The sequence below is a fragment of the Myotis yumanensis genome, unplaced genomic scaffold, assembly GCF_028538775.1.
Source record: "Myotis yumanensis isolate MYYU_CA2020_CCGP unplaced genomic scaffold, mMyoYum1.0.hap1 SCAF_10, whole genome shotgun sequence".
Classification (NCBI taxonomy): Eukaryota; Metazoa; Chordata; class Mammalia; order Chiroptera; family Vespertilionidae; genus Myotis; species Myotis yumanensis.
The window spans coordinates 71,724,450-71,752,197 of NW_027223761.1; the positions used below are offsets into that span (position 1 = coordinate 71,724,450).

The window sequence follows — 27,748 nt, forward strand, 5'->3', positions numbered from 1 at the left end:
GAAATTGATTCAGTTATAGAGTATTTTTTTCACTCATTAGATATTTGAATATCCACTCTGTGTGCCAGGTATTATTCCAGTTAAAAAAGTATGCATCGCAGAGTCCATTTGTATGGAAGAAGAAAAACAAATACCATGATGAGACTATGTTCTGCTCTGGCAAGGTTTTTGCTTTTATTTTTATGAATACAGAACTATGTTACAGAGAAAGAGATATGAACCTGGATGCTTAGTTCCTAATTGTTCAGTCTATTATTATTTATTGAGAAACTAAAAGCCAAGCACTGTGCTAGGTACTGATATTAAGAAGCAATGAAATATACCCACCCCCAAACCAAATAACTTTAATTTCCATATTTAGAAAGCATAAAATGCCATATATTGTGAAATGCATCATTTAAGAGATATTTCAATGGAGGGGAAAGCATCTTAAAATCAATGAAATATTGTAGTAAAACAAGAAGCATACTTACTAAACTTCTACAAATATCAGCAATATCATTCATTAGCTTTGATGTTAACAATCGTAGGAAAAAGCTCGATGCAATCTTATTTGGACTGTGCTGTAATGAAGTCGAACAAGAAAACCAAGCAAACAAAGAAATAAAAACAATTATTCTTGACAAATAATATTTTCTCTATCTTGACTGAAATGTAAATTTTCCCTTACACTGAAAATTCTCTAACATAAAAAGCACAGATAAAGAGTTTGCTATTGGGGAGAAGTTATAAATTACTTCAAAAAATACTATTATCTGTCCTTAGACAATAATAACTACATATCTTTCACTGTGCATAAACAACATTAAAGTAAAATACCAGCTAATGACCCTAAACATAAGCAAGCAATAATTGTAGCTTACATTTTATTCTTCCTTTTCTCTCCTTCCCCACTTACAGCAAAACATACAATACCACATTACAAAACCAAAAATACATGCTGATAATATTGATACATGGTCATGTACTTAACATCAGCTTTCAAAATGTTTCCAATTACTTTTAACAATTTGAACTGGCTCAGCTACCCCCTCAGACCCGCTCCAAAACAAAACAAAGACTATACACAGTAGCACTCTTCCCACCAAACGTTATACAGGACTATATGGGCAAAAAGAGAGTAACATATGTGCTGGACTTATTTATCTTTGTGGTGCTCACTATCCCTGGTATAGTGGTATGCACATCAAACAGCTAGCAGTCAACACATTTTTATTAAATCAACTAGAGGCCCAGTGCACGAAAATTCGTGCACTCGGGGGTGGGGGGTCCCTCAGCCTGGCTTGTGCCCTCTTGCAATCCGGGACCCCTTGGGGGATGTCCACCTGCCGGCTTAGGCCCACTCCCCGGGAATCAGGCCTAAATTGGCCGTCAGACATTCCTCTGGCAGCCCAGGAGCCCTCGGGGAATTCCAACTGATGGCTTAGGCCCACTCCCCAGAGGATTGGGCCTAAGCTGGCAGTCAGACATCCCTCTGGAAGCCTGGGAGCCCTTGGGGGATGTCTGACTGACAGACAGACTAAGCCGCAGTTGGACATCCTTAATGCTGCCAAGGAGGCAAGGGAGGCTCCCACCACTGCCGCTGTGCTCGTAACCATAAGCCCGGCCTGTGGCTGAGCGAATCTCCCCCTGTGGGAGCACACTGACCACCAGGGGGTAGCTCCTGCATTGAGCATCTGCCCCCTGGTGATCAGTGTGCATCATAGCAACCAGTCGTTCCCGGTCATTCTGCCATTAGGGTCAATTTGCATATTACCCTTTTATTATATAGGATGAAAATATGCTGACAGCAAGAGTCATGTATGTAGTATATAACAGTGGTAAAATAATCTCTGAAACCTTCCTGAAATGATGAAATTAGTTTCATGAGAAATTCTGATTATCTGTTGCTTTATTCCTCTGGATACTACCTTTTATTTTCCATTCAATTTAATTTTATATCAGTGTGTAAACTTACAAATGGACCAAAAAACAAAAAAAATAACAACACCAACCAGTTATCAATCCCCTAGGAAGGCTATACTGTCAAGCAGGAAGAACATCTTACCTTGTTACAGTTACATAAGCAACTTGTACATAGATGCATCATATTTCTCAATGAAACAATTCTAGACTCCTCATTTGTCTTATTTTTAAACAGAGTAACACTTTCTCCAGCACACTGCATTAGAGACTATTAAAAATAAAGAAGGAAAAATTCAAATTTCAGTTAAAATTAGAGTTTAATAACTGCTTTTAAAAGTTTTACTTAAAGGTAAAATTAAGTATTTAAGAAGTTATACTTTATTTATAGCATAATTAAAAATTACTAACAATTTTTAAAGGACATATATTATCCCATTCGTACAAATCACACAACTGACAGTAGTACCCAGAAATGAAAATAAGTTTCATGCTGAGTGCCTACTTGATTAATATTCTTAGTCAAGGATTCTTTAGGATAACTGATCACAGGAAAAACTTTTTAAAGTAAGATAAAAATAAGAATTTTTGTTAAGATTAAATTTTAATGTAATATTATTTCAATTACTGTATTTATTTTTGGCTTAAAATAATTTCAAATCTCAAGGAAGAACACACAGTATCATTTCTTCTCAGGCTACATAAATACAAGGGAAATGGTTAACCTACATAAATATTTGTGCTTTCTAAACATGTATACTAATTTTCCCAGGGATATATTTCATTCAATTAATCCAGAACTTACATAAATTCTCATACCTTGGCTTTCTGGAATAATTCTGATTTATATGCTTCCTCTTCAGTTATTACACCAATATGACAATAGCAACCAAGAACACCCACCAAAAGACTTGAACACCGGACAAGCATTTCTGTATTTGAAGTCTTAAAAGTAAAACACAAAGAAAAACATATAGTTTATAAGTAATCTGAGTACACTATGATTATCTATATATATAAAAGCCAAGCGACCGGAACGACGGAACAACTGAACGACCAGTTGCTATGATGTGCATCTGATTGGGACTCCAATCGGCTCCCCAAAACCGCCCGTGGCCCCTCCCCCTGCTGACCTGGCCCCCAATCAGCCCTCACCACCCCAATCGGGAGTGGGGCCAGCTGGCCAACCTCCTGTATCCCCTCCCCGCCACCAGCCTGGCCCCGATCGGTCCTGTGCACAATTCACGTACCGAGCCTCTATTCTCTTAAAAGAAAAAATTTATGTACATAATAAGAAACATTAAATACAGTAAATTGAGTTAATAGTGGCATAATTCTGGTTATCTCTAAAAAACATCTAAGAGATCCTTGAAGAATTGTGATAATCAGGATTCTCAAGAAAACAGCAGAAGTATGTAATCATAGCCAAGTAAGACATCTCCTCTTAAAGTAGCCCAGTGTTCTGTACACAAAGGCCCTTAAGTATTTGAAGGAGGAAGAAAAAAAAAAACCTGATAGGCAAATAAGTGTCTGTAACTCTTAGAACAGACACAGAAATTAGATTCATATAAAGAAATATTAAAATGACCTTGTGAGCTTCTAAAGGACATGAACCTTAACTTATTCAGCTTTTTAGATTCCATAGACTAACACAAATATTTTTTGCACGTAGGTACTGTTTAGCCAATTTTATAAAATTATTAATGATTTTGCCAAGGTTACACAGAAAAACTAGATTTTTGTTGTTGTTGTTGTTCCTATATTGTAGGAAATGGCATTTTAGGGGAAAACACAGAACACCATGTTACTTTGTAATGAAAGTGGTTACAACTGTGATCCTGAAGAATGTCAGTTACTAAGGTTAAGGCAGATGAAACAGGCACAGTGTCCCTTCTCTGGTTCTTTAGCTCACTATTCCTGGCTAATGAATTCACTCCTTTGAGTAGCTTATAGTTGTTATTTTATTCAACAAATACTTTATCATCTACCATGTAACAAGGCTTGTGGCAGATACAAAAATCAATAAAAATACATATATGCCCTTTAAGGAACTTATAGCATGGCTTAAGAGGTATTTGTGTATAAAATATAAACACAAGTTATGGTACAAGGAAGATGCTAAGTATCCTTCCAAAATAGAAATATTAAGTATTATGAAAATCAAAAGATGAATTATTATGGCTGAGATTATCTAAGAAAGGTTTTAGCAAGGATTGTGACATTCAGTTTCAATTATATGCTTTGGTGTTATAACAGTTCCCTCCACAAAACTGAGTCACTTTTTCATCAAATTGCTCTACTCAAAACCATTACTATTATTAACCAAAAATCCACCCAAAGAATTCTACTTCTATGGTGTTTACCAGAGTTCTTGGTACAAAGAGTATCAAATTATTATTCTTTGATTTTCCTTTTTTCATGCTGTTTTCACTATTAGCTGACATGTGTTGTCACTTTGCTTTTAAAAGGAAGCTTCTCACCATTCTTAGTGCCTTTCCTACCTATTTCTCCTTCTTAACTAGTCTACAAAGTGGAATGAAATATGGGCCTTCGTTATTTTTAAAAATCTCACCTCAGATGAATAGTTATTTAGAAGCTGTTTTGACAATCCCAGAAGATAGCGATCCAGTGATTCCTTGAGATTTGGATGGACAGAAAAGCCTCTACTAGATTGGTGCTTTTCTATTGCACATTTTTCCACAACAGCTAAAAAATCCATCTTGTCAAAAGTTGTCTGAAGAAACAGTTTTTCAACTGCTGAGAATGAAGGCTCTTCTTTCTCATTTTGGTGCTGTTCACTTAAAGAAAGTAAGATCTTTTATTTATAATTAAACTACCTAATATTTCATCTTCATATAACAGCAATATAATACAAATGAAAATATTAACTTATTCAAAGACTGTTTATACAAGTATTAAATTATTCTTTTAAATGCTCCTCTTTGGACTTTAATACCTACTTGAACCAAATTTCATTATTCAGCAGCAAATTTTACTAACAGATGCACAGAACAAATACAAATTTCAATCTCAAAGAAAATTCAGAAAGTATTAAAAAAAAAACACTAATAGCCAGGACCGGTTTGGCTCAGTGGATAGAACATCGGCCTGCGGACTGAAAGGTCCCGGGTTCGATTCCGGGCAAGGGCATGTACCTGGGTTGCGGGCACATCCCCCGTGGGAGATGTGCAGGAGGCAGCTGGTCGATGTTTCTCTCTCATCGATGTTTCTAACTATCTATCTCTCTCCCTTCCTCTCTGTAAAAAATCAATAAAATATATTTAAAAAAAAAAGAAAACACTAATAACACCAGATATAAATATGAAAATAACATTATAAAGCATTTCCTTTTTTTAACCTTTGATTTCTCCAAAATGTAGTTTTTTTTTCATCTTAGCCCTCTTGAGGGAGATTAAAAATCTTCATGCCAGTCATAGTGGGAAAAAAAAAACAAAAAACCCTTGAGTCCATGAACTAAAATGAGGCTTTAAAATTTATTTTTGTTTTCACTTTCTTCAAATACCATTGCCGTTTTTTATCATTCGTTTTTGAAAGTCACATAGTCAGATTTTTATTTTTATTTTATTTTTTTATTTTGTTTAGATTTTTCTGTTAATTGATTTTTAGGGAGAGGGACAGAGAGAAATATTGATGTGAGAACAAAACATTAATCAGCCACCTCCTGCCAGGGATTGAACTCACAACCTAGGTATGTGCCCCAACTGGAATCAAACCAGCAACCCCTTGGTGCGTTGGACAATGCCCAACCAACTGAGCTTATATATTATAAGAAACATTTCCCTACCTAACAGTTGCGATTTTTTAGTTGACCAATTTAGTTCAACATTTCTAAGATGTAATTAAAGATACAACTTAAAAAAACACAGAACTCTATTGCTAACATACCATTCCGGCACACTCTGGAAAAAATTCATTGCAGCTTTACAGTTTTTCATAGTGAGACTCACAAGAATTTTCTCCAGTGCAAGATGAGGAAAATTACTATAAAGGAAAATAAAAATCTTCACTTAGAACACCAAAGCCATTTAAAGTATTCTTTAAACTTAAACATCAATGTCTGACTTTAGTATATACCTCTAAAATTTGGATCCAAAATTAAAATTGCTTTCACCAATACTGAATGTCTTAACATCTGAAAGAATTTAAGGAGCATACATTTTATGTTACTATTATTTTTAACACTTTCTAGAAGCAAAATCCTGTGCAAATTTGTAAATCTCATTTCTGAAATAAAACAATTATGAAATTAAAGTAGTAGGATCCAGAGGTCTGTCCTCCAAACATTTAGTTCCAATTATTGACTATGGAAAGGTTACGTGGGCAAGCTACTTATGCCCTATTTTGCCTTTTTCTCAATTCATCCATCCACTAATTTAACATATTTCACCCAGAAGATACTCTCATTATGATTCCAGGATACACCTGAGTTGGATATATGTTCAGGTGGATCTATTTACAGAAGATCACAAAAGAACACATAAGTGCTCAAAGAGTTATATGCACATTCTTTGTACACATCCCTCTTATTCTCACTATGTAGACAGAGTGACAAAAATAAAGTAAAAGTACATGGACTAAGATCCAGGCAAAAAGAAAGTAAACTGTAACAACAAAGGGACTATTTAATATTTGGGCTAGCTCTGGGAAATCCTGCATTATTACTGTAAAATAAAGCCATCTAGCATCAAATAGTAATGGATGGAGCCTGACTAAACAAAACCAAAAAACAACCACACCAATGAACTCAAACTACCTGTGAAGAATTGGGGGCAGCTCTGTACTGTTTTCAAAGTCATCTTCTAACTGATAGAATAAGAGCCATTTCATTATCAATTCCTTTAAAGAAAAACTTCTGTTTACTTCGCATATATTCTGCTCCATTCCCATTTTTACTGTTTCTGGAACTACACAGGTGGTCAGTGCCAAAGTCAAACAGGATATCACAGGACTATAACAAAACAAAGAATGATTAGTGTTATAAGTAACCTCTTTAAGAATGTAGTACTACTAAAACAATAAGGTTTATGAATATTGAGCAAACAAATGGTAAATTGTTAAATTACCCATAAAAAATTTAAAACATTTAATTCTTTAAAACTGACTGCAGTAATCTCTCCACATTTAAAACTAAATTTACATTTATTTATTAAGACTTCCTGGACAAACATTAAAAGCATCTGAAATAGAATTTAACAATCTTTAACTGAAATTCCAAATTCCAAAAATCAGGGGATAGATGAATATACAGCACATTCCAAAAAATGTACACACACTTTGAATAATTATTAATTCCAATGGGTTAAATCTGAAAAGAAAGAAACCCTAACTGGGCTATCAGCTGTTAAAGTGTGGATACATTTTTTGGGGACACCTTATATACAGAGGTTGTCAAAAGTAGGTTTACAGTTGTCCGTATGGAAATAATACAAATAAATAATACAATTAATCTATATATATAAAAGCTTAAGCAACCGACCAACCGGTAGCTATGATGTGCACTGCCACCAAGGGGCAGACGCTCAACACAGGAGCTGTCGAGCTACTGTGACTTGGCAGCTGCAGTTCTCAGGTGATGAGCCTGATTCCGGGGTGTGTTACCCAAGAACCGCCCTCTCGCAATCCGGGACCCCTCCCGGGATGTCAGAGAGCTGATTTCGGCCTGATCCCCGCAGGCCAGGCCAAGGGACCCCACCGGTGCATGAATCCTTGCACTGGGCCTCTACAAAAATAAACTCTGTGTTTGCGTACTCACAAAGATAAATCTACTGCTACTTTTGCCCACCCCTGTGTGTGTGTATATCTACACTAATAAAAGAGAAACATGGTAATTGGCATACGACCGCTACCCTTCCCATTAGCTAATCAGCGTATCCTTATGCAAATTAACTGTCAGCCAAGATGGCGGCTGGCAGCCAGGCAGCTGGAAGCGAACAGGGAGGCTTGCTTGCTCCCGTGTCTGCAGACTGCTCTGTTCCCTGCCTGACTTGCAGGCCTCTGAGCTACAACTCTAAGAAACTATGTTGCAAATATAGAAGCTAAACAAAACCCCAGAAAAAAGCTTTCAGCCAGTCGGGATCTCAGAGCTAGAGTTATACATTGTTTCGATTATAGCAGCGGAAGCCTCAGAGCTAGAGCCAGAGCTAAAGCTGCCTCAGAATTAAAAAAAAAAAAAAAAAAAAAAAAAAAAAAGGAGCAGTTGGGAGCTTCAGTCAATTGCCAGCCTGAAAGCAGCCCTCAGCTCCTCACCCAGACTGGCCAGGCACCCCAGTGGGGAACCCCACCCTGATCCAGAACACCCTTCAGGGCAAACCAGCCAGCCCCCAGGCCTCTATCCTATATAGTTAAAGGGTAATATGCCTCCCAGCACCGGGATCAGCGTGACAGGGGGCAGCACCCAAACCCCGATTGCCCTGCGGCTCTGTGTGTGACAGGGTGCGGCGCCCCAACCCCCGCCCCCCAGGCCCTGCCCTGAGTGTGAGAGTGGTGGCACCCCAACCCCCTGATCGGCCCTGCTCTGTGGGTGATAGAGGGTGGCACCCCAACCTCCCCCTACACGGGCCCTGCTCTGTGTGTGATGGGGTAGAGCCATAACCTCCCCATTGGCCCTGCCCTGAGTGTGACAGTGGTGGCGCCCCAACCCCCTGATCCGCCCTGCTGTGTATGACAGGGGGCGGTGCCCCAACTCCCTTATCGGCCCTACTCTGTGCATGACAGGGGGGAGCTCCTCAACCCCCTGATGGGCCCTGCTCTGTGCATGACAGGGGGAGCTCCCCAACCCCCTGATTGGCCCTGCAGAGTACGGAGCCCCAACCCCCCTGATAGGCCCTGCTCTGTGCGTGACAGGGGGGGCCGCCGCAACCTCCCCATCAACCCTGTCTTGAGTGTGATAGGGGGCGGTGCCCCAACCCCCCAATCAGCCCTACCCTGAGCGTGACTGAGGGTGGCATCGCAACCTCCCAATCCGCCCTGCTCTGTGCATGACAGGGGGCGGCGCCCCAACTCCCCAATCAGCCCTGCTCTGAGCCCGACCAGGGGCTGGACTTAGGGATTGAGCCTGACCTCTGCCACCCAGGAGCAGGCCTAAGCCAGCAGGTCGTTATCTCCTGAGGGGTCCCAGACTGCAAGAGGGCACAGGCCGGGCTGAGGGACCCCCCTTACCCCCCCCCCCCCCGAGTGCACAAATTTTTGTGCACCAGGCCTCTAGTATATAAATAAAATATGTAAATATGAAAAGTGCAAAATCTAATACAATGCATAGTAAACTTACCATGAAGGTCTGCAGGCTGACCCAGTAAATAACTTCCAGAATTCTCTGTCAACCTCAACTAAGCTCCCTTGAATTATGGCTCCAAGTAAGCCAAAATTTTCAGCTTGTATTTGTTCAAAACTTATATTGCGAAAGGTAATAGACCAAATTTTAATCCAGAGTTTCAATAACTCCGACTTTTGTGAGCTTTCTAGGTTTGATTTCTTGCCTTGACACAATGCAATTTCCATAAGGCATCGTAATACATATGGTGTGCGTTCCCCACGTCGCTGTTGAGGTAGAAGCTGACATAGTATCATCAATAATGGTGACAGCTCACAGTTAGGTAAACATGCAGGATATTTTGATATTAATTGAATTACAATCTGTAACCTGAAAAAAATTATAATTAATTTGAAAATTACTCAATTCTACTAACAAGCTAAAAAATCAATGTATAGCTATAGTACCATTTATAATACCCTAATTAGAATATCTCCATTATTTTCCATACTGCTCTCATAATACACTGGCTCTTAATTTTTATTAGGCCCTACTTCCTAAAGTGTCAAGAAGTTACAGCTTTTTGTCTAGCTGGGTAAGCTATATTTCCCTTACACAAAAACTTTAAAGAAAAACTAAATTGGCAATATTATATTCCTGCATGTTGCACCCATCCCTGTTCTTCAGCCACCGATAATATTCCTTCAAACCAGAAAAACAAACAAAACCTCAAAAAATGGTTTCAGTTAATTCAATAAATATTTGCTATGAGTTCTTCAAAATGAGTGCTACTCAGGAATAGAAACTTTATCTTATTCACTTCTGCATCGCTAATGTTTGGCACATAGCAGCTGTTCAATAAATAACTCTTTACTGAATGGACAAATTAACTAATTGAACTAGGTACCCTCAACAATATAAAACAAACATGAGCTTAAACAAGAGGTATCTAAATAAATACGCTTTCCCCCGCACAACTCAATTATATTTAAACATTACATCAACATAGTAAATATCAAAAGAACACTAATCATAGTTTGACTATAATCTTCAAATTTCCAACAGTCCTTAGGCAGGCTGCTTAACCTTTCTCAGTTTCACTTATTTCTTTAGTACAGCAAACGGGCTGAACTGGATGAATTCTGAAGATTTCTACCAGACCAACTTTTTTTTTTTTTTTCACAGAATTCCACTGATTATTTAATTATTTAAATAATTGTGAGTACTATATGAGACAAGAAAAAAAACAGCCTTTTGTCATGGCATAAGGTCCAAATATATGTGATTTCTGGATGTTATCCTTAATTTATTTTTTTGTTTTGTTTTGTTAATCCTTATCTGAGCATATTTTTCCATTGATGTTTAGGGAGAGTGGAAGAGAGAGGGAAAGACAGAGAGAGAAACACATCACATCGACTGTATAGGGCCCAGGCCGGGGAGGAGCCTGCAACCAACATACGTGTCTTTGACTGGAATCGAACCTGGGACCCTTCAGTACGCACACCGACACTCCATCCACTAAGCCCAACCAGCTAAGGCATCCTGAATTTCTTCCTAATATAATTCTACAAAAAGGTGCTATGCATGTTAACTCTCTTTATACTGAGGTGTACAACTGAATGAATTCCATGAGTCACTAGTGATTGCCTAGTAGGCATCCAGTCTCGCTTATTCCTTGCTATGGCAATATGCTTAAGAAAAGTGGCCCTGTCCCTGCAACAGCAGATGAGCCATGGTGGTTGATCTCAAGTTCTGGCAAACATTTTCCCTTTGTCAGTGAATGGTTTGGGAGCAAATGACCTCATTCTGGCCAAGGAAATTATCCTACTGGCTAATGAGATTAAAGGAGGTCTTTGTGAGAAAAACTAAATGAGACTAAAAGGACACTGAAAGGGGGGGGGAAAGTTATATTTTACCAAGGCACAAGTTCAAAATCATTCTGTGACTTCTGGAGATGATCTTTTATTACATCCCAGCCTAATTCTATTTTCCTCTTTTTGCAAGGTACACCATATTCTCTTTGTGTGGTAGTATAAGACTGGGAAATCTCCAAAGATCTGGTATCTTCATTAAAAACCTATAAAATAAAAAAATAAAGATTTATTTTTTATGAACTATTAGAAAACAACATCACTCCTCAAATGAAGATACAAGAAGTCATAAAGTAACAAACAATTTTGCATGACTGCAATGGCTCTCTGGAGAGCAAATATTACCAAAAAGAGTATAAGCTTTATTTCCGGTAATATTTACTAAAAAAACACCAAGATATCTAAAAGCAAAGCAAAAACCTCTTTTTTCAAAGGAATTAAATCATAAATTTAGCATTAAGAAAATATTGACAAGTAAAATGAACTAGGATGTTAACCAAATCTTGAGGGAAAAAGTTTTACTTCAGAAACATTAAGCTATCGAATGATGAATGAGTAACAAAATGTAAAACAGCCACACAATTGAATATTACTCAGCAATTTTAAAAAATGAAATACTGATACAAGGTAAAATATGAATAAAACTTGAAAACATTATCCTAAGTGAAAGAAGCCAGTCATAAAAGACCACTTATGTATGATTGTACTTACATGAAATGTTCAAATTAGGAAAAACAGATAGACAAAGTAGGTTAGTGGCAGGTTGCTAGGGACTGGAAGTAGTGGGGAATTAGGACTCACACTAATAGGTGAAAAGTTTGGGGAAATGTTCTGTAATTAAATAGAGGTGATGGGTATAAAGCACAGTGAAAATACTTAAAAATACTAAATTGTACACTTTAAAATAACACATTTTGTGCTGTGATTTCTAACTCAGTAGAACAAAAAAACAGAACAACAACAACAAAAAAAACATTAGGGTTAGGGTAATCTTATTTCCTATAGATAATATATTAAGAATGAAAAAGTTCATCATCACTTTTCACTAAATTTATAATATACAGAACAGTTACCTTTTAAGTCAGAAGGCAATTCTAAATATTTATGGTGCTTTGAAAAGAGTAGTTAGTTACATGTATGTACAAAGCAATTTTACAGGCTTTTTATCAGAACACAGATTTTAAAAGCTCAGTAAAAAAAATTAACAAGAAATGTTAAAATGTGACAAGATCTACTGTACCTGGTGACAAACATCTGCCATCAAGTCAATCAAGTTTTCTTTGACAGCAATGTTACGAGATCCTGAGGAATATTTCCCTCTGCTCCCTATATGACTTATCTCATTAACTAGCAGATCATATAAGTTGTATAAGATTCTTTTCCATTTTCTTGATTCATAAGCACCTGTAATTCAAAAAATTATATATATATTCCATTTGTACCACCAATTCCCACAAAATTATTCATCTGTTAAGGTGAAAACAACATTAGAAGACATATGGTCCAACCTTCTATTCATAATGCCTCCTCTAACAATATCTTTGACAAGATCTACTTCATATCAGTGTCCATTTCACAGTTAATTGTATTTGTTATAAAATTCTTCCATATTTTGATCTAAATTTTCTCTAATCAACTCAATCAAAATCTCAATCAAGCTTTCTCTAATTTCTTCTCTCCCCTGAAGCAAATACAGTGGATGTTTCCCTCTTTTGTATGAGGACCAAGTTATCTGTATGTCTAAGAAAGAAACATCCTTCAACTAGTGTACAAATAATATGTTATCCACAATTCTCCTTATCCCAGTCCTCTTTCCCTAGATACACTCCAGTCTACTTATTACTCAGCAATTTAAAATGCTGACTCTTAAAATGCTGACTTTACAAAATCTGATGAACATAATACTTGCACTGTGATCTGACCAGTATGGGGGGACAATGGGCTATTACTTCCCACAAACAAAACAGAAAACACGAAATCTACTTACTTAGCCTTACACTACAGTAGCATTTCTGGCAGCCTCCTCATCCTGCCAATTTTTGATTCATCCTAATATGCAGTTAACTAAAACCCTAAACATGTCATACCATCTTCTAATAAACCTGATTTTCATCTTGGTGAGAGCTATGTGAAAGATGATAAACTAAGAAAAATTACCATTCTTTGACTCACAGTGGTTACATGGGTTAAAAATATATCTAACCATACATACTAGAACTCATGTAATACACACAGCTACCTTTGATTTTAAAAAGTGGCTACAGCAGTTCTCCCTCGTTTTAGGGACTATTACTCAATGCAGAATGATATCTTAATAAGGTCATTAAACTAGTCAGGATGAATTGGTCCAAAGGCTAGTACAAGCCCCAAAACAAACTCAGGCTGAGCATGAGAAAACTCATTCTGTTCCAGGTCCACCCAATAAAGTTCCTATCTACTGAATGGAGCTATACCATCCAAACAATACTCTCTTGATGAAAGACCAATGTGAAGGACTAAGAGTGCATGGGTCATTCATTTCTGGTTTCCCAGTAAACAGGGGCCTGGAGTAACTATGAGGTTTAAGGCTATATGTATAAATCTTCCTTGGGCCCTGACTAACCTGATTGGCTATTTTCAGCCCTTATTTATCTATTTTATCTTCTAACAAAAGCAATGTGTGGGTAAATAAGACCATGCCTTCTCTAAATTCTTTTACACTTAGTCCATGTCATACTTCTCAGCAACTAATTATTGCTACATAATTAACTCCTAGAGGGAATAGTAGCTCATATTTGTTTGTATTCCTCATAATATCTAGCATTATACTAATCAAAAGGGTAAGGCAAAATATGATTTTCTACCACAGCTCCAAATTCTAAAAACATTTGTGTGAAAAATATCATCATGACTAATATCATCAGTAAGCACAGCAATCCAAAAGTAGGTGATTACCTCCTACCAAATACGGATTTCATGCTTAAGCCTCTATGTTTCAATGAAGAAGCAAATTCAAAAGAGCAAAAACTTCCTTTATACCTTTTTCTTGGGTTTTGGCTCCCTTTGGATGATGAATATAAATTTGCAGTTGAAATAATTCAATAATTACTTCTTTTAAGGAATCATTAAGTCTATGTTGAGTCCAAATATAAAGAAAGATAGGAAGAATTTCATCTCCTAACTCACACACTTTAATTCGAAAGTTAACAGCCAAAGCCTTGAGGAAGATAACAAATGCTGCTAAGATATGATTTAAACCTGCAGAGGTCTGTTCTTGTCTGTGAAAGAAAATAAACACACTCAACTTGGTTTAACAGGGAGAAAAACACACAAACTGAAGACAGTTATGAAGTTGCATGCTGAAATAAAACAATATCTAATTTTCAAATAATAGTTTCAGAACTATTCTCACACACACACACACACACACACACACACACAAATAACAGCAGCACTACATAGCAACAAAAGAAAAGTTCTTCTTTGGTGCTAAGTATCACTCCTGTTAGCTCTCTCTGCTTCTGGAACATTGTCTAAAATTACACAAAACTGATTTGTAATACCTACCATTTATAAAATGTTTCACATTAATAAGTGGGTAATACAACATAAATATAAGATATTGATATTTCCAAATATACTATTTTATTTTATTCTTATTCTCAAAAATGGGAAAAACAAAACTACTTAGAGGGCATTTAGCTTTCCTGCCATTAGAAAAGCAAGAAAGAGGTCTCACTTAGGAACATCATTTCATGGTCTGTACACAGGATATTCAGGAAGTGTTGGACCTAACTAGTACTTCCTTTGGGAATCCACTAGTCCTACTATAATGAGCCAAGTTTTAAAAGTTGGTAGAATTTTTAGTTACTGAATCAAAAACATGCTTTTCAAGATCAAATGGATTTTCAATAAAATACAAAAAGATTAAATTACCTTGCATTCTGAATAGCCTTAGAAAAACAATCCAAAAATTTGGAATTTAATCCATCAGTTTGTGAACAGCATCCTTTAGTCACAGCATGAATGATTCTAGCCAATAAGACTCTGTTAATGTCTTGTGAAGGATTGAGATATAGCTTGAAGTACACAGAAAACAATTCTTTAAAAAAAAAAAAAAGTATTAGTTATGCTTGTTAAAAACTATCAAATCATTTAACTTAAATGTCACAATTTAAGTTTCAATAATTCCACACAAAAATATTTAAATAATACTATTTAAATACAGTGAAAACATTCCATTAATATTTAATTGTATCCTATCTAATAATAGACAAACATGGTAATTGACCATACCTTCGCTACACCTCCCATTGGCTAATCATCGCAATATGCAAATTAACCACCAACAAAGATGGCGGCTAATTTGCATACTGTAGGCAGGGTGGGTCAGCGCCATCCCACTTGCCCCGCCGCCATCCGGGCCTGCTATTTGCCACCCAGGGCGGTGGGGGCCGAACAGCACCATCCTGCCTGCCCTGCCGCCATCCGCGTCAGCTGTCTGCGACCCGGGGTGGCGGGCATCCCGTGTGCGACCCGACCCGGGGTGGCGGGGCGGGACAGCGTGGCTCCTCTGTCACCCCAGCTTCCTCATCACAGCTCCCTTGGGGGCCTAAGCCTTTAGTCGGACATCCCCTGAGGGCTCCCTGGCTGCCAGAAGGATGTCTGACTGCAAGCTTAGGCCTGATCCCCCGGGGAGTGGGCCTAAGTTGACAGGCGGACATCCCCCAAGGGGTCCTGGACTGCAAATGGGCGCAGGCCGGGCGGAGGGACCCTCCCCAGTGCACAAATTTTTGTGCACTGGGCCTCTAGTTTTATATAAGTTGCGTTCAAGACAAGAACAACTTAAGCAGCAGAGAACAGAAACACGTTTGAGAGCCAGACTTCAGATAAGCAACTTAACTTCTCTAACCCTATGTTCCTTCATCTAGGCCTAACAAAGCACTTGACACAGTGCACATTCCAGATTTGTTTTGTTTTGTTTTAATGCCATTGGATTAATAGTAGACAATTTATTTCTCACAGAAATAACAGTAGGGTATGTTCATTTTTGCATAAGTTCCTCAATGTCAAAAGCAAAGTGAAGAGGAACAGGTGAAACAGGTATGAACACTGAGCTATGGAGAGAAACCCCAAGCTTATAATAATTAAGGAAACTTGCCCTAGCTGGTTTGGCTCAGTGGCTAGAGTGTCTGACTGCAGACTGAAGGGTCCCAGGTTCAATTCCAGTCAAGGGCACATGCCTGGGTTGCAGGCTCCATCCCCTAGGGGGGAGGAGGGGCGGGTGCAGAAGGCAGTCAATCAATGATTCTCTCTCATCATTGATGTTTCTGTCTCTCCCTCTCCCTTCCTCTCTGAAAACAATAAAAATATATTTAAAAAAAATAAAGTGTAACTCTTTAAAAAATAATAATATTATTAAGCAAACCTGTCCTTTGCTCTGCAGGAAGCCATTAATCATCTCTATCAACATCTCTTTCTCCCAAGGCTCACTATACAAACATATCTAAAAAACAACAGTCTGGGAAAAAAAGCAACTCTGCCAGGGCAGGGTTTGTTTGTTTTTCTAGTTTTAGATAGAAGCTCAGATCATTGACTTGAGATCTTTCCTTTTTTTTAAAGGATTAATATTTTTGATATATAACTGGCATATTATATTAATTTCAGGTGTATAATATGATTGGTGTATTCTGCACAATGATCACCAAAGTAAATCTAGTTAATATCCATCACCACCATAGTTACCAAATGTTTTCCTTGTGATGAGAACTTTTAAGATCTACTTTCTTAGAAACAATAAAATTTATAAACTACTGCAATATAAATCTAATAACAATATACAAATTCTATATACCTATAATAACACTGACATCCATAAATCAAAATAGACCTACATAAGTGAAGAAATATATCATGTTCATGGACTGGAAGAGTCTTCAATATTAAGATGTCTCTTTTTCCTAAAATGTTCAATACATTCCATGCAATCCCTATCAAAACCCCAGCAGGATTTTTTGTAGAAATAAAAAAGGTGATTCCAAAATTTATATGGAAATGTTGACTCAGTCCTAGGCCATCTTCTCATCTCACTCTTAAACTCTCTCCCTTGACAATCTCATCATAACCATAGCTTCAACCACCACTACTGCCAAATATGTATTTTGAATGTAAACTTCACTTCTTGAGCAGAGTCCTCCTTAGAGAAGCAAGTTTCAGAGAAGGGAGCTAATTAGGAAAATAATTCAACAAAAGGGCCAATTATTACAAGTGGTAGTAGTTTGATTAAAAATAAAAAAAAGGATTTCAGAGAATATGCCAAATGATGGAAGCATAGTAAAAGAAGGGTTGCCTTCTTTTTTTCCCACTGAGAACTATGGTTACAAGTAACAATCTAAAATTCAAATCTGCAAATGTCCTAAATAGTTAGGGTGGACCACTTTGGTGAGAGACTTGTTGGAGCATGCTAGATATTACTGGCCTATTCTCCAAAGGCTGCCACAAGCTTTGTGGAAGGCTGTGTTTGTGATAAAACTAACCTTGTGTTCAGAACTACAGCAAAGGATCAGATGATGCCTTAGAAATAAATGCAACAGCTGAGCAGGCTTTTATTCATGTGGGAACAGAAGAGTGTCAGACAGGGCACTGATTAGGTCATGATTTTATGGTTCACATATATCTCATTTTGAAATGATAAACTGACAGTAAACAAGAAAGACAAATGTCTTTTAATTTAGTTAGCGCAATTTATCTTAAATACTTTTCAATGAAAATACTGAGTTTCTAAATTTTCAGAGGTGATTGTATTGGAAGACTTTGACATCTGGCTTAAAGTGATCTTGTTAGAGCCAAATTCCTTTTTCATTAAACCATTCAGACCCAGAAATGCTTCCACCTTTGAAATCAATAAACTCAAATGTTTCACTCTCTGACCACAGCTTCTTTCCTTTGTGGTCAGTTAGAACCTTTCACTTAACAAACGGTCAACATACGAGGTTCCTTCCTGGTACCCATGACCCTTTTAGACCCAGAAATGTTCCATATTTGAAATTAATAAACTCAAATCTTTCAGTCTCTGACCATAACTTCCTTCCTCTGTGATCTCTCAGTACCTCTCACCTACAAATTGTCAACAACACTAGATTCCTCCCTGCACTCTACTAATCGTATAAGTCACACTGGGTCCTACATAACCTATGCTAACACTTTTGATTTCCATTACATTATCAGTGTCCTGCTAATTGCTTAACCCAATGGATACTTCTATGTCTTACCATTTCTACAACACTGAAATGTCACACTCCTTTCAACTTGAAACTCTTTTGCTTTCACTTTTATGATATACTCTGTTTCGGTTTTCTTTTTTCTACCTTAATCATGGTTGAGTTTAAGTGTCATTGATAAGTGAACTCACTGCACCCAAATATATCATATTGCATTGTAATTTTGGTTTACTTGTTTTTTTTCTGCCACTGGTCTATCAAGTCCTTGAGGCTAGGAGATGGCATCTTTCAATTCTATAATTCCATTTCTGATAGCAGACACCTAATATATTGTCAGTGAAAATAATTTAGGAAGCACATAAGAAATGCAATCTTAGGGTCAAATTCTGTAATCATTTAATTTTATTAAAGTAATGTTAAACTGTGAGGTCATTTATTTTTTTTATTTTTATTTTATTTTTTTAATATATTTTATTGATTTCCTACAGAGAGGAAGGGAGAGAGACAGAGAGTCAGAAACATCGATGAGAGAGGAACATCGATCAGCCGCCTCCTGCACATCCCCCACTGGGAATGTGCCCGCAACCCAGGCACATGCCCCTGACCGGAATCGAACCCGGAACCCCTCAGTCCGCAGGCCGACGCTCCATTCACTGAGCCAAATCGGTTTCGGCAAACTGTGAGGTCATTTAGAGATACAGAAAGACTCTAACTACTCTTTTGGGGAAATATCATTTCACAAGGAAAAATTCATTAAGAACAAATTTCAAAACATACCTAGCCACTGTTGCTGAGATATTTCACACCAGTATTTTCTCACTGAAAGAATGTCCTTGAGCAGTATATTGCTACAATCGGCTCTATAAATGGCACCATTAGATGAATCTTTCACTGTTTCCATGATATAATTCAAGAGTTCTTGACATTTTAGCCTGGGTGCTCCTATTTGAAAAATAAAATAAACAAATAAATAAACACATATAAATCTTCAGAAAAAATAATTAAGAACACTTGGAATGGCAACTATATAAATATAAATAATTCCTTAAATTACTATTAATTAATCTCCTTCTCACAGAGTAGAAATTAGCAAACAATAGTCCATGAGCAAAATTCTGCAAGCCACCTGTTTTTGGAAATAAAATAGCTGAGTTGAGTAGTAGAGACAGAGATTATGTAGCCTAACAATCATTCATTCCATCTTTAATAATTCACTATTTCTGGAATTAGACCTGAAATGATCCAAAGTTTCTTGGTACTTTAAAAAAGGGAAATTATTAGAATAACAAGATTATAAGGAGAGTATTTATTTTGAAAAGCAAAATTACTTCCAAGACCTATAACAGTATTTATGGCATATAAATATATAAGATTGTAATTTTTACAGTTTTATTTATGAGGTCCTGAATATTCAGCATTAACGGATATATTCCTTTTTTTTAATCCTCACTCAAATATGTTTTTCACTGATGAGAGAGACAGAGAGAAAGGGAGAGGGAGAGAGAGGGAAAGAGAGGGTGAGAGAGGAGAGAGGGAAACAGCAATCTGTTGCCTACCACATGCACCTGCACGTGCCTGGACAGATCAAAGCGCAACCTAGGCATGTGCCTGTACCAGGACTCGAACCACAACCAGTGCACCGAAGGGTCCACACACTAACCAACTGAGCCACACCGGCCAGGAAAGAAATTCTTGAAGGTAAGAGTAAATTTAAAAACTAAGACTTCCGTCATGCTCCTGGTCATCCTACCATGGCTCTGTCACAGGGGCTGCCTGGGCAGTATCAGCTGCGAACTCCTTGAAACCTTGTGCTCACTGGGTTTTGCCACATCAACATAATTGATATGGATATTACTGATGTCAGCAACCTCAACTGGCAGTTCTTATTTCAAAAGATCTTCTAGTTTTGAAGATCAAAGGTCCAGGTTGACAAAGACAGTGTACGGCAGTATTACCTGAAAGCAAGTATCACAGCCCATCATGACGGCAACATGAACCCCAACTATGATGTGGAATATTTTTGACAATTTATATTGGTTATGAATGCTTTAGATAGCAGAGCTGCCTGAGACCATATTAATAGGATGTGCCTGGCACCTGATGTTCCTCTTATTGAGCGTGGAACTGCTGGTTATCTTGGGCAAGTAACCACTATCAAAAATGGTGTACCTGAGTGTTATGATTGTCATCCCAAACCAACCCAGAAAACTTTTCCCAGCTGTACAATTCATAACACACCTTCAGAACCTATTCTTTGCATCGTTTGGGCAAAGTAATTTTCAACCAGTTGTTTGAAAAACAGTTAAGTAGTATATACTGAGAGAGCTGACGCTGAAGCTTCCTGGAAACCAATGGAAGCTGAAGCCAGAGCAGGGCATTGAATGAAGAAGGTGACATTAAACCTATTTCCACAAAGGAAGGAGCTAAATCAACTGGATATAATCCAGTTAAACTTTTCTTTTTCTTTTTCAATCTTTTTACTGATTTCAGAGAGGAAGGGACAGGGAGATATAGAAACATGAATGATGAGAGAGAATCACTGATTGGCTGCCTCCAGCACCCCCCACCCCAACTGGGGATGGAGCCCACAACCCCACCATATGCCCTAACCGGGAATGGTACCGTGACCTCCTGGTTCATAGGTCAACGCTCAATTACTGAGCCACACCAGCCGGGCCAGTTAAACTTTTTACCAAGCTTTTTAAAGCTGGTATCAGGTATCTTTTGACAATGGGCAAACTATGGGGGAAAAGGAAATCTCCAGTTCCACTGGACTAGGCTGAAGGACAGAGTCAAAGAAGAGACCAATGTATCAGATTAACAAAATTAATCTGTTAGGTCTAAAAAAACAGCAGGTTCTAGATGTAAAGAGCAATGCACATCTTTTTCAAGAGCAATGAGACTTTGAGAGCTCATTTAGCAGAAAAAGGGAATGGAGCTGAGCTCATATGGGACAAGGATGACCCAGCTGTAATGGATTTTGTCACTTCTGCTGCAAACTTCAGGATGCATATTTTCAGTATGAATATGAAGAGCAGATGTGATATAAAATCAATTGAAGGGAGCATTACTCCACTATCACTACTAATGCAGTAATTGCTGGGTTAATAGTATTGGAAGGATTGAAGATTTTATCAGGATAAATAGACCAGCACAGAACAATGTTGGTTTTTTAATCCTGACCCCAGGATATTTTTTTTATTGATTTTTTAAATAGAGAGGGAGAGAGCGAGAGCGAGAGAGCAATAGAGTGAAAAACAATGATGTGAGAAAGAAAGAGCAATAGGTTGCCTCCCGTACGCGCCCCAACCAGGATTAAACCTGCAGTTTGTGTGTCTGCTGCCTTGGGTTTATCAATCATATTTATGGTAGGTATACTAAACTATTTCCTTTTATAAAACTAACTTGTAACAGATGTGTAGGTTAAGAGATCTCCACTGTTTGCCAAGGATGAGTACTTTCTAAAATAAAGCTTTTAATGACAATGTTGCTTTTTAATTAAAAAAATTTTGAGCAAATCATATTGATGTCACAACTGAAATTTTATCATATTTCAATGTTAACAATCTTAAATTTACATACAATATTTTTAAGCTATGAGTGTGCTCCACAAGACATTATGTATATCTGAATATATTCTAGTTTTGAATTTTCTTATGATGAGATTAGTTATATTCAGAAGTATTAGACTAAGCTAAATTAATATACAGTGATATAACTAGAAAATAATTTTATGTAAGGTTTGCTTCATAATTTTAGGCACGTAGCCAATAATCAAATACACAATCATGTTCCTCTGTTGTAATATCCTGTGCATCTCTCTCTTAGAGTCCTTGTAACATTTTCTTATCCGTAACATAAGATTACATCCTTATGGAAAGTAATTGATCTCTACACGGAGTGTCCAAATTATTATGACCACCTGACATTTGTAGGCAAATTAGCTATAATTTCGCGCTGAAGTTGCTAGAGGGCCAGACCATTATAAATAGGGGAGTGGGTTGTTTACCATGACAGAAGTGATTTTTTTCTTAAGTATGGGTAAACAACGCGATTTAACAGCCTTTGAACGTGGGATGTATTTGAATGTGAGTGGCCAGATTATTATGACCACCCCATCAACACTTCGTTGGGCCACCTTTTGCCTTCAATACTGCGGCAATTCTTCTTGGCATTGACTCCACGAGATGTTGAAAGGTGATGCGAGGAATCTGACACCATGCCTGATGAATAGCACTGTCCAGTTCTGTGAGATTTGATGGTTGTGGAACCAGCTGCCTGATGGCTCTTTTAACTTCGTCCTACAAATGCTCAATTGGATTGAGATCTGGTGATTGTGGGGGCCACCTAGGCACGGTAAAGTCTCCCTCATGTTCTTGAAACCACTCCTGCACAATATGAGCACCGTGGCAAGGCACATTGTCTTGTTGGAAGAAGCCATCTCCATTGGGATATGCCATCAACATGATAGGATGAATTTGATCAGCAACGATACTTAGGTATGTTGTGCTATTCAGATGTTGTTCCACATGAATTAAAGGGCTCAAATCATGCCAGGAAAACATGCCCCAAACCATAACACTGCCTCCACCCGCTTAAAGGGTTGTACTCATGCATGTGGGGTGCATGCTTTCATGCTGTTTCCACCAAATTCTCACTCTGCCCTCTGCATGATGCAACTGGAAACATGATTCATCAGACCACATGACTTTTTTCCAGTGCTCAACTGTCCAATCCTTGTGTTCCTGTGCGAATTGGAGACGTTTTATCCTGGTAACTGCAGACAGCAAAGGTGTTCAAATAGGCCTTCGACTTCCATATCCCATACGATGCAGTGTATGGCTAATTTGCCTACAAACGTCAGGTGGTCATAATAATCTGGCACTCAGTGTGTGTGCGTGTGTGTGTGTGTGTGTTATATGTATATATATCCCACGTTCAAAGGCTGTTAAATCACGTTGTTCACCCATATCTTCAGAAAAAAGTCACTTCTACTGTCGTGGTAAACAACCTGCTTCCCTATTTATAATGGTCTGGCCCTCTAGCAACTTTAGCACGAAGTTATAGTTAATTTGCCTACAAACGTCAGGTGGTCATAATAATCTGGCAACTCAGTATATATCCCAACATATAGCCCAGTGACTGTCCAACAGTAGAAGTTAAATCCTATATAATAAAAGGGTAATCTGCAAAGCAACCAAAAGGTGGAACAACCGGTCGTTATGAAGCTCACTAACCACCAGGGGGCAGATGCTCAACGCAGGAGCTGCCCCTTGGGGGTCAGTGTGCTCCCACAGGGGGAGCACCACTCAGCCACAAGCCGGGATGAATGCTGGTGAGCACAGCGGCGCTGGCAGGAGCCTCTCCTGAGAAGCAGCGCTAAGGATGTCCAACTGCAGCTTAGGCCTGCGGGGAGCGGGCCTAAGCCATCATTCAGACATCCCTCGAGGGCTCCCGGACTGCTAAAGGGCACAGGCTATGCTGAGGAATCCTAACCTACCCGAGTGTGCGAATGTTGTGCACTGGACTCTAGTAATTATATAAGTTAGTATCAGAATGAAGTCATAATTCCCTATGGCCTTAATCCCAATGTATTTCCTTCCTCTATAAAATTTGACAAGTGTTTCAAAAATTAAGCTGATAGTCCTACCTGGTTTGGCTCAGTGGATAGAGCAGTGGATAGATCATTCGCCTGCAGACTGAAGGGTCCTGGGTTTGATTCTGGTCAAGGGCACATGACCGGGTTGGGGATCGATCCCCAGTAGGGGGCATGCAGGAGGCAGCCAATCAATGATTCTCTCTTATCATTGATGTTTCTAACTCTCCCTCTCCCTTCCTCTCTGAAATCAAAAAACATATATATATGTACATATATATTATGCTGACTTTCTTTTTGAATGAACTTACCTCAAAAGGACGCCTAAGCTGGCTGCACAGGCTTTTTTAGGAACCTCATGGAACTTAACATTTTTCACAGTGGGATTTTCTATTCTCTAGAATGTCTATATACTTTGTACAGAAGTTGACAAATGCCTACATCGAGGAATGAACAATATTTGCTTACTGGTTACTTCCCAGCTGCCTCTTTTTTCCTAATCTCTGATTCTTTCACTGTACCTTGTATACCAATGCCAAGCAGGTCTGGCAAAGTCTGGACCTGTGTTTAAATTCCCATCAACCCTCCCAACATTTGAAAAAACAAAAGAAGTGAGATGACATGATAATAATGCCCTGGTTCTTGCTTCAAGATTAAAGATGTTCAAGTTACAAAGTCAAACCTGCAGGAAAAGAAAACCTTAAATAAAAACACCACTTTTCAACCGAGCACACTGGCCAGGCTGGGCTTTTCTGATTCTTAAACTAAACTTGGCATCATAAAGCTGTCCTTATCTATGAAGAGTAAATAAAGTCTAACCCCAAGAGTCCCTAAATAAACACTGATTCTAGTTTTTCATGATTGTGTAAAGCTCCTTTCCTTACATAAGTCTACTAGGACCCTGCATTTTGGTTCAAAAATATCAACTATTCAGAGTATCAACTGTACAAGCTCGATGGGAGAGATGTGGCTCATCAGCAGAAACAAAATTTGGGTTTTTTTAAATCAATAGTAAGTACACTGTTACTTAAAAGTGTGGGTTTTGCCCTGCTGGCATGGCTCAATGATAGAGCATTGACCTATGAACTAGAAGGTCACAGTTCAATTCCAGGTCAGGACACATGCTCGAGTTGTGGGCTCAATACCCAGTGGGGGGCATGCAGGAGACAGCCGATCAATGATTCTCTCTCATTATTAATACTTCTATCTCTTTCCCTCTCTGAAATAAATAAAAATATGTATATTTTTAAAAAGAGTGTGAGTTTTTATTACCAAGAAAGCAATGTGATCTTAGCATTAGTGAAAGTATACAACAAAGGATGTCAAGTCCTGCTCTACTCTGTACCAATTAGAGCATACCTATAACATTGAGTCCCACAATTTAAGAGAGGTAGAATTAAACTGAAGAATATTCAGAAGAAAGTGATACTCATATGCACTGAAGGAAGTAGGTCTGTTTAGCACAGAAAAGAAGACTTAGGGGAAATATCTAGGCTAACTTCAAATATCTTCAAGAAGCAATCCAAGAAGAATAGCTGTTGAAATAATTTTTAATTTTTAACCCTGAGATGATAATATCATTTCAAGTTTACATAAATTCCTCCAAATATTTGAAAGCATAATATTAAAAATCATTATATGTGCTAGAAATTAGAGTTAGCACTCAACTTTTATCTCACCATATTCACACCAAACTCATGCAACAATCGCCTATGAAGCCATTTATTTATAATAAACAACATAGCACTTACTTTTATTTGCACATTTGATGAAATATTTAACCAAGCTACTGATTTCTTGCATTTTTTTCTGCCTTGTGGATTGTGTTGAGGCAGAAACATTTGCTTTTGCTGTTTTCAGACATTCTGTTTCTTTCTGAATATATTTCTGTAAAAATCTTCAGGAAAAAAAAATGGAATTTCAGAAACTCATTAAATACTTAAATTATTATAATAGCTTCAAAAAGTTCTTCATGCCATCATAAAGAACATCTTATAAATCATAGTTTTAATCAATATACCAACTAAATGATATAAATTTCTTTTTCAATGCCTTAGCCCCAGAATACCAATTTAGAATCTGGTCTGCTCTTAATCTCTAACCTTCATGATTTTCTATTGTTTTATTTACTGCCTGCTTTATTTTATCACTAGTGGCCCAGTGCATGGATTTTTGCACATTGAAAGGAAATTAATTAGAAGAAATATTTTAATATCGCTATTCGTCCTTTCTCTGTAATAAAAATGTCAACCAAATTCATGATCAACAATGACAGATCAAAACACATGCGTGCGAGTGGCGCTAGCGAGAGTTTTATGTATCTCACACATGCGCAAGTTAACTTAGCCTTTTAACTTGTTTATTTTATACTAGAGGCCCGGTGCACAAAAATTTGTGCACTCGGGGGGGGGGGGGGTAAGGGGAGTCCCTCAGCTCGGCCTGTGCCCTCTCGCAGTCTGGGACCCCTCGGGAGATAACGACCTGCTGGCTTAGGCCTGCTCCTGGGTGGCAGAGGGCAGGCCCAATCCCTACGTGCAGCCCCTGGTCCGGCTCAGAGCAGGGCCGATTGGGGAGTTGGGGCGCCGCCCCCTGTCATGCACAGAGCAGGGCAGATTGGGAGGTTGCGATGCCACCCTCAGTCATGCGCAGGGTAGGACTGATTGGGGGGTTGGGGCACCGCTCCGTCACACTCAAGGCAGGGTCGATGGGGAGGTTGCGGCGCCACCCCGTGACGCACAGAGCAGAGCCCATCAGGGGTGTTGGGGCTCCGTACCCTGCAGGGTCAATCAGGGGGTTGGGGCGCTGCCCCTGTCACGCACAGAGCAGGGCCCATCAGGGGTTTGGGGAGCTCCCCACTGTCACGCACAGAGTAGGGCCGATAGGGGAGTTAGGGCACCACCCCGTCACACACAGAGCAGGGTGGATCAGGGGGTTGGGGCACCGCCCTCTATCACCCATGGAGCAGGGCCGATCAGGGGGTTGGGGCGCCGCCACTGTCACACTCAGGGCAGGGCCGATGGGGAGGTTATGGCTCTACCCTGTCACACACAGACCAGGGCTTGTGGGGGGGGCGGGGGTTGGGGTGCCGCACCCTGTCACACACAGAGCCGCAGGGCGATCAGGGGGTTTGGGCACTGCCCCCTGTCACACTGATCTGGTGCCAGGAGGCCTCGCGGCTCCGCTGATCCCGGTGCTGGGAGGCATATTACCCTTTTACTATATAGGATAGAGGCCTGGGGGCCGGCTGGTTTGCCCTGAAGGGTGTCCTGGATCAGGGTGGGGGTCCCCACTGGGGTGCCTGGCCAGCCTGGATGAGGTGATGATGGCTGTTTGCAGCTGGTCACACCCCCTCCAGGGTGGGGGTCCCCACTGGGGTGCCTGGCCAGCCTGGGTAAGGGGCTGAGGGCTGCTTTCAGGCTGGCGGTTGTTGACTGAAGCTCCCAACCGCTCCTTTTTTTCTTTTTTTTTTTTTTATTCTGGGCCAGCTTTAGCTCTGGCTCTAGCTCTGAGGCTTCCGCTGCTGAAAGCATTGTTTGCGTTCTATAATCGAAACAATGTATAACTCCAGCTCTGAGATCCCGACTGGCTGAAAGCTGTTTTCTGGGGTTTTGTTTAGCTTCTATATTTTTTAGAATGTTTCAAACTGCCAGCTCAGAGGCCAGCAAGGCAGGCGGGGAACGTTGGAGTCTGCAGTCACTGGAGCAAGCAAGCCTCATGTTCGCTTCCAGCTGCCTGGCTGCCGGCCGCCATCTTGGCTGACAGTTAATTTGCATAAGGATATGCTGATTAGCCAATGGGAAGAGTAGCGGTCGTATGCTAATTACCATATTTCTCTTTTATTAGTGTAGATATTAGTGTAGATGTATAGAATAAACTTGCTTAATTAGACCTGCTTTCTCATGTAGCTAAA

At 39.0% G+C, this 27,748-nt stretch overlaps 1 protein-coding gene and 1 pseudogene across 7 annotated transcripts in view; one reads left to right on the forward strand and one right to left on the reverse strand.

Annotated features, from left to right (window-relative positions):
* The window catches only part of ATM (ATM serine/threonine kinase), a 126,761-nt gene that overhangs the window by 93,577 nt on the left and 5,436 nt on the right, over positions 1-27,748 (reverse strand). For 4 of the 7 annotated variants that reach the window (XR_011472865.1, XM_070425974.1, XM_070425973.1 and 1 more), the window contains 13 exons: positions 25,590-25,735; positions 19,020-19,184; positions 14,959-15,124; positions 14,062-14,300; positions 12,284-12,447; positions 11,089-11,249; positions 9,191-9,562; positions 6,677-6,871; positions 5,809-5,904; positions 4,475-4,700; positions 2,722-2,847; positions 2,048-2,173; positions 474-563 (listed from right to left, as the gene is read on the reverse strand). Coding sequence is in view for 6 of the 7 variants with exons in the window: in XM_070425974.1 (XP_070282075.1) it covers positions 474-563; positions 2,048-2,173; positions 2,722-2,847; positions 4,475-4,700; positions 5,809-5,904; positions 6,677-6,871; positions 9,191-9,562; positions 11,089-11,249; positions 12,284-12,447; positions 14,062-14,300; positions 14,959-15,124; positions 19,020-19,184; positions 25,590-25,735 (2,272 nt within the window). In the remaining variant the exon portion in view is untranslated. Of the gene's footprint in view, positions 1-473; positions 564-2,047; positions 2,174-2,721; positions 2,848-4,474; positions 4,701-5,808; positions 5,905-6,676; positions 6,872-9,190; positions 9,563-11,088; positions 11,250-12,283; positions 12,448-14,061; positions 14,301-14,958; positions 15,125-18,676; positions 18,920-19,019; positions 19,185-25,589; positions 25,736-27,748 lie in introns of those variants that run through there. The other 3 variants (XM_070425975.1, XM_070425977.1, XM_070425976.1) reach the window with 3 other exon arrangements.
* LOC139017635 (SUMO-activating enzyme subunit 2 pseudogene) lies at positions 20,051-21,418 on the forward strand (annotated as a pseudogene).